General features: G+C 54.6%; 1 protein-coding gene across 1 annotated transcript in view; it reads left to right on the forward strand.

Moving 5' to 3' along the window:
- SETD1B (SET domain containing 1B) overlaps positions 1-7,543 on the forward strand; it is a 37,522-nt gene that overhangs the window by 20,252 nt on the left and 9,727 nt on the right. Inside the window, exons 8-13 of the mRNA XM_011964555.1 lie at positions 1,610-1,871; positions 1,948-2,096; positions 2,175-2,232; positions 2,375-2,482; positions 3,643-4,137; positions 6,685-7,543. Coding sequence (XP_011819945.1) covers positions 1,610-1,871; positions 1,948-2,096; positions 2,175-2,232; positions 2,375-2,482; positions 3,643-4,137; positions 6,685-7,543 — 1,931 coding nt within the window. The remainder of the gene's footprint in view (positions 1-1,609; positions 1,872-1,947; positions 2,097-2,174; positions 2,233-2,374; positions 2,483-3,642; positions 4,138-6,684) is intronic.

Below are 7,543 nucleotides of genomic sequence, written 5' to 3' on the forward strand. Positions count from 1 at the left end.
ACAGCTGCGACACCCTTTGAACTTGACTCCCCTCACCTCCCCTCATGCCGCCTTTTAGACGGAGCCCTGCCTTGGCTTGGACCACTTTTTTCCTTTTTTTTTTTTTTTTTTTTTTGAGACGGTCTCGCTGTGTCATCCAGGCCGGAGTGTAGTGGTGCAATCATAGCTCACTGCACCCTCAACCTCCCTGTGCTCAAGGGATCCTCCCACCTCAGCCTCAAGTAGCTGGGACTACAAGCATGCGCCACTGCACCCAGCTAATTTTTGTGTTTTTCTGTAGAGACAGACTTTCACCATGTTGCCCGGCCTGGTTTTGAACTCCTAGGCTCAAGTGATTCTCTGCCTTTTGGGCTGGGATTATATGTGTCAGCCACTGCTCCTGGCCTACTTACTATTTTCTTTTTTTTTTTTTGGAGATGGAGTCTCACTGTGTCACCCTGGCTGGAGTGCAATGGCGTGATCTCAGGCCTCTGCAGCCTCCACCTCCTGGGTTCAAGTGATTCTCCTGCCTCAGTGTCCTGAGTAGCTGGGACTATAGGCACCCACCACCATGTCTGGCTAGTTTTTGTATTTTTAGTAAAGATGGGCTTTCACCATGTTGGCCAGGCTGGTCTCGAACTCCTGACCTCAAGTTATCCACGTGCTTCAGCCTACCAAAGTGCTGGGATTACAGGTGTGAGCCACCGCGCCTGGCTTCTTTTTTTCTTTTTAACATATTATTTGACTATTTGTAATCTTACAAATAATCTAAAATGACTTCCTTTCTCCATAAGAGAGAACTTTTTCTTGAGTACTTTAAACTCCCCTCAATCACTACACTCCACACCATTCCCCCTGCTCCCCTCCCCACAAGGGGTGACCATGGTTATGAGTTTGAGTGTCCCCTGGAGCCGGCTTTGGGAAATGCTTGCTCTCTGCCACACAGGTAAGCGACCCCATGTCAGAGCCTGTTTGTCATCGTATAACTGGGTAGTAAAATTAGAATGAACCGTCTGAAGTCACTGATACACAGCTCTTTATGGTTCAACCAATTTATACTGACCCTACAGTAACAGCTAATAGCTATTCCATTCACAATTTGAATAAAAAGAGCCACCAGACCTCATGTGCCCTGCACCTTGCAAAGCTCTTCATGTGACTCGTTTTGTTAATTCTCACAGCATCCCTTTGAAGGCAGAGCATTTCAGAACTGCAGGGGCAACCCCTTAGGGAGCAGTGACATAAAGCCAGCGGATCCTGTTTTTAATACATGGGAAGAGAGAGTGGGGATAGTGTAAATCTTACCTTGTGAAGGTGGTGGTGCAGCTGTGGCACAGATGTGTCCCTATGGTGTCGTTTTTGGATTGTCTGCAAAGTACAAAGGCCACTGTTGTAAGGAAGGCAGCTGCATTAGTCCTATTTTACAGGGGAGGACATTGAGGATCTGTGAGGTAGAGCGGTGCTCTGGAGCCTCCTGGGTAACGGCATAGTGTGGCCAGGCGTGTAGGGAATGAGGACGCAGTTACCTGTGGTGGCTGTTACTGCCGAGCGGAAGGTAGCCCTGGGAGGGCTCCCTGCAAGGTTTGCTGGTGCCAGAAGCGGTAACGGGCCCCTCCTATCTCCACCCCAGGCCTCACTGACCCCGGTGAAGTCCGGCGAGCACAAGGACGAGGACAGGCCGAAGCCCAAGGACCGCATCGCCTCATGCCTGTTGGAGTCATGGGGCAAGGGTGAGGGCCTGGGCTACGAGGGCCTGGGCCTGGGCATTGGGCTGCGTGGGGCCATTCGCCTGCCCTCCTTCAAAGTTAAGAGGAAGGAGCCACCAGACACCACCTCATCTGGCGACCAGAAGCGGCTGCGGCCCTCGACCTCTGTGGATGAGGAAGATGAAGGTTGGTGCTCTGGGTGTTGGGGTCCCCTTCTTCTGCATCCCCCCAGCCCAGCTCTGACTTCCCTCCCTCCCTGCAGAGTCTGAGCGAGAGCGAGACCGGGACATGGCAGATACCCCCTGTGAGCTCGCCAAGCGGGACCCCAAGGGCGTGGGTGTGCGGCGGCGGCCGGCGCGGCCTCTGGAGCTGGACAGTGGCGGGGAGGAGGACGAGAAGGAGTCCTTGTCGGCGTCCTCCTCCTCATCGGCGTCATCATCCTCGGGGTCCTCAACCACCTCACCCTCGTCTTCGGCCTCCGACAAGGAGGAGGAACAGGAGAGCACCGAGGAGGAGGAGGAGGAGGCAGAGGAGGAGGAGGAGGAAGGCCCCAGGAGCCAGCTCTCCTCCTCCTCAACCTCATCCACATCAGATAAGGTACCTAACAGGCCAGGAAGCCTCAGGGGGCTGGGCCAGGCAACGAGGGCCAGGCCCTTCGGCTCACCTGTCCCCACCCTTCCCTCTCCCCCAGGATGATGACGATGACGACAGTGATGACCGGGACGAGTCTGAGAACGATGACGAAGACACAGCCCTGTCAGAGGCGAGTGAGAAGGACGAAGGGGACTCGGATGAAGGTGAGCAGGGAGGCCGCAGCTGTCTGGCCCTCCTGGGGTCCCTCTTTCCCCAGGGCAGAGCCTGAGGAATTGTCAGAAATACTTTTGAGCCAAAATGTTGTGCTTTTGAGACGTTACCTTGTTAAAACACACACATAGGGTGGCGTATGGTTCCATCTTCAGGGAGTGTCCTGAACAGAATGGCATGTCCATAGACAGAAAGCAGGTCTGTGCTCCTTAGGGCTAGAGAGCCTGGCGTTCGGCGGGGCTTGCTCAGCCTGCGTGACTTCCTTTTCAACTGATGAAAATACTTAGGAACCAGAGGTACTAAATGCTGCTGGAATTATCACTTTAAAACGAGCAGTTGGCCAGGCGCAGTGGCTCACACCTGTAATCCCAGCACTTTGGGAGGCCTAGGCTGGTGGATCACCTGAGGGTAGGAGTTCAAGACCAGCCTGGCCAACATGGCGAAACCCCGTCTCTACTAAAAATACAAAAATTAGCCAGGCGTGGTGGCGGGCGCCTGTAGTCCCAGCTACTGGGGAGGCTGAGGCAGGAGAATGGCATGAACCTGGGAGGCGGAGCTTGCAGTGAGCCGAGATTGCGCCACTGTACTCCAGCCTGGGCGACAGAGTGAGACTCCGTCTCAAAAAAACCAAAAAACAACAACAAAAAAAACCGAGCAGTTTTCTGTTATGTTAATTTTACCTCAGTTTTTAAAAGTGACTACTGGTGGCTGGGTGTGGTGGTTCACTCCTGTAATCCCAGCACTTTGGGAGCCGAGGCAAATGGATCATCTGAGGTCAGGAGTTTGAGACCAGCCTGGCCAACATGGTGAAACCCTGTCTCTACTAAAAGTACAAAATTAGCCGGGCGTGGTGGCGCATGCCTGTAATCCCAGCTACTTGGGAGGCTGAGGCAGGAGAATCACTTGAACACAGGAAGTGGAGGTTACAGTGAGCTGAGATCGTGCCACTGCACTCTAGCCTGGGCAACAAGAGTAAAACTCCATCTCAAAAAAAAACAAAAACAAAAAACTACTAGTGAATACACTCCCCACACACATATCTGAGGGTCATGTTCAACCTGGGTGCTGCCAGTTTGAGGCCATTGGTGAGGGGTCTGGGTGGGGCAGGGGCACAGTGGGTCCTCAGCAGCCCCTCCTCTGTGTCCCCCCCTAGAGGAGACAGTGAGCATTGTAACCTCCAAGGCTGAAGCCACGTCATCCAGCGAGAGTTCCGAGTCTTCTGAGTTTGAGTCAAGCTCCGAGTCCTCACCCTCATCCTCAGAGGATGAAGAGGAGGTAGCGACCAGGGAAGAGGAGGAAGAAGAAGAGGAGGAGGCGGCGATGGTGGCAGAGGAAAGCATGGCTTCTGCAGGCCCTGAGGACTTTGAGCAGGACGGGGCGGAAGCTTCTCTGGCCCCGGGGGCACCAGCAGTGGACTCGTTGGGCATAGAAGAGGAGGTGGACATCAAGACTGAGGCTGCGGCCCCTGAGGAGCGGCCCCCCATGCTGGATGAGCCCCCGTTGCCTGTGGGTGTTGAAGAGCCAGTGGACTCCAGGGAGCCCCCTGAGGAGCCAGGCCTGAGCCAGGAAGGGGCCATGTTGCTGTCTCCAGAGCCCCCTGCCAGGGAGGTGGAGGCCCGACCCCCATTGTCCCCTGAGCGAGCTCCAGGTAACACTTGCAACCCCTTGGGAGGGTGGTGGGAGGGAGGCAGGAAGTCCTCACAGTCAGAATCAGCCCAGGCTTCCTTGGGTAGATTGCTGACCGTCCCCAGCCTCAGTTTCCCCTGTAAAATGAGATCAGTCAGTTGTGCCTCCCTTGAGCGAGATGAGGTGTTGGGTGCCAGCACGGAGCCTGGCACTGAGTAGATCAACCCAAAGGGGAACCACTGCTATTTTTCAGTCCTCACTGCCAGCGTTTCCCTGGTGGCTTGGTCCTTGGACCATCATTCCCATGAGATGCTCCCCAAAAGGAGGATGGGTGTCCATGGTTAAGTTAGTGACAGGTGGGTGCTGGGCCAGGTGAGGGCTGCGGGCGTTGCCCCCTCCAGCATTGTGATGAAGCTGCACAGAGCACACGAGAGGCTCTAACTGCATGGCCAGTAGAACTTCACACAGTGATGGCGGCATTCTGGAGCTGTGCTGTCCAGCACTGTAGCCTTCAGACACAGTGTTGTTACCACACTCTTGAAACATGGCCAGTGGCACAGTGGAACTAAGTTTGTAATAGTGTTCAATTTATTTTGGCTTACATAGCTGCATGTGGTTAGCACCTTCCTTTTTTTATGAGATGGAGTCTTGCTCTGTTGCCCAGGCTGGAGTGCAGTGGCGCAATCTCGGCTCACTGCAAGCTCCGCTTCCCAGGTTCATGCCATTCTCCTGCCTCAGCCTCCCCAGTAGCTGGGACTACAGGCGCCCGCCACCACGCCTGGCTAATTTTTTGTATTTTTGGTAGAGATGGGGTTTCACGGTGTTGGCCAGGATGGTCTCGATCTCCTGACCTTGTGATCTGTCCGCCTCAGCCTCCCAAAATGCTGGGATTGCAGGCTTGAGCCACTGCGCCTGGCCTAGCACCTACCTTTAATAAGTCCCTCAGGAAAGGATTACAGCTGCTCCTGTTGTACATTGAACACATGGCTAGGGCCCACTGACATGCAGTTTTCAATCAAACATGGACAGGAAAGACCGGTGGGATGCTAAACCCACCTATATGGAGGGCGACCGCCTGCCTATCCATGGGTTCTGCAAGACGGACTACAAGCTTTGAGTATGTGCAGATTTTGGTATACCAGGGAGTGCTGGAACCAATTCCCTGTGTGTATTGAGGGACGACTGTGTTTTGTTTTGTTTATTCCACCATTAACCACAGTCTTTGAGCATTGACTCAATATTAAGCCTCCATTGTGTCCCTGCTATTATTTTGAGCAGTAGCAATACAACAGTGGACCAAACAGACAAAAATATCTGCTCCCACGGAGCAGAGGAACAGATGACAACAGATCAATTAGAAAATGAAAAACAGGTGGCAGGCTCTTGTAATCCCAGCTACTTGGGAGGCTAAGGAAGAATTGCTTGAACCTGGGTGGCAGAGGTTGCAGTGACCCGAGATCGTGCCACACTGCACTCCAGCCTGGGCTATAGAGTGAGATTCTGTCTCAAAAAAAAAAAGAAAGGAAAAAAGAAAAAGAAATGGGCCTGGCACGGTGTCTCACACTTGTAATCCCAGCACTGTGGGAAGCCGAGGTGGGCAGATCAGCTGAGGTCAGGAGTTTGAGACCAGCCTGGCCAACATGACGAAACCCCGTCTGTACTAAAAATACAAAAAATTAGCAGGGCGTTGTGGCACTGCCTGTAACCCCAGCGGCTCAGGAGGCTGAGGAAGGAGAATAGCTTGGACCTGGGAGGCAGAGGTAGCTTGCAGTGAGCCGAGATTGCTCTCCAGCCTGTGCAACAGAGTGAGACTCTGTCTCAAAAATAAAATAAAATAAAATGATATAAAAATATAAAATGAAAAAAATGTATTTTGTGGTCAGGCATGGTGACTCACATCTGTAATTCCAGCACTTTGGGAGGCCAAGGCTGGTGGGTCACTTGAGACCAGGGGTTCAAGACCAGCCTAGGCAGCATAGTGAGAACCCATCCCCACAAAACATTTCAAAATTAGCTGGGTGTGGTGGCACATGCCTGTAGTCCCAGCTACTCAGGAGCCTTAGGCGGGAGGAGCCCTTGAGCCCTGGCGGTTTAGGTTACAATGACTAAACCATCATGCCACTGCATTCCACCCGTCTCAAAAATAAAAAGTAAATTAGTTAAAAGATTAAGAAATGTATCCCGTGACAGTGGAAGTAAGTGCTAGGAAAAAAATCCTTGAAGGCTCTGACAAGTCCTGCAGAAAAGAGACCTGTTTAATTTTATTCAGTCATAGAGCAGATTTTCTTGGGCCACAGGGACTTCAGACTTTGTTCTGAAGACATAGTGTGAAAGGCTGGGATACATGTCTCCTGCATCTGTGATTTAGCCTACCAACATAGATAAAGAATATACTGTGTGCCTAACACTGGGTTGGGCACTGAGCAGTCCTTGAGAGGTTTAGCTGGAGATGGACAGGTCCCGTGCTCAGACTCAGCTGTGAGCCAGCCAGGTGTGGAGCACAGAATCAGGCACTGAGAGACGTTTGGATTGAATGGTAACTGTCTCGTGTTTGCTCACCTCTCTGCAGAGCACGACCTGCAAGTGGAGCCAGAGCCCCCTATGATGCTCCCCTTGCCCCTGCAACCACCATTGCCGCCCCCACGACCACCCCGGCCACCCAGCCCACCGCCGGAGCCCGAGACCACAGACGCCTCACATCCATCTGTCCCTCCGGAGCACCCTGCTGAAGACCACCCCCCACATACTCCAGGCCTCTGTGGCAGCCTGGCCAAGTCGCAGAGCACAGAGACGGTGCCAGCCACACCAGGCGGGGAGCCCCCGCTATCAGGGGGCAGCAGTGGCCTGTCCTTGAGCTCTCCGCAAGTGCCCGGCAGCCCCTTCTCCTACCCAGCCCCGTCCCCTGGCTTGAACAGTGGGGGCCTCCCTCGGACACCTGGCCGGGACTTCAGCTTCACACCCACCTTCTCCGAGCCCAGTGGGCCATTGCTTCTGCCCGTCTGCCCCCTCCCCACTGGCCGACGTGATGAACGCTCCGGGCCCCTGGCCTCCCCGGTGCTCCTGGAGACGGGTCTGCCCCTCCCTCTGCCCCTGCCCCTGCCCTTGCCCTTGGCATTACCCGCTGTCTTGCGGGCCCAGGCTCGTACCCCCACCCCGCTGCCGCCCTTGCTGCCCGCCCCCCTGGCCTCTTGCCCACCCCCAATGAAGAGAAAGCCGGGCCGGCCCCGGCGATCCCCACCATCTATGCTCTCCTTGGATGGGCCCTTGGTCCGGCCACCAGCAGGGGCCGCCCTTGGAAGGGAACTCCTGCTCCTGCCGGGCCAGCCGCAGACCCCTGTCTTCCCCAGCACTCACGACCCCCGGACAGTGACCCTGGATTTCCGGAACGCGGGGATCCCAGCCCCTCCACCACCCCTTCCCCCCCAGCC

This window comes from Mandrillus leucophaeus, unplaced genomic scaffold, assembly GCF_000951045.1.
Source record: "Mandrillus leucophaeus isolate KB7577 unplaced genomic scaffold, Mleu.le_1.0 Scaffold7, whole genome shotgun sequence".
NCBI lineage: Eukaryota > Metazoa > Chordata > Mammalia > Primates > Cercopithecidae > Mandrillus > Mandrillus leucophaeus.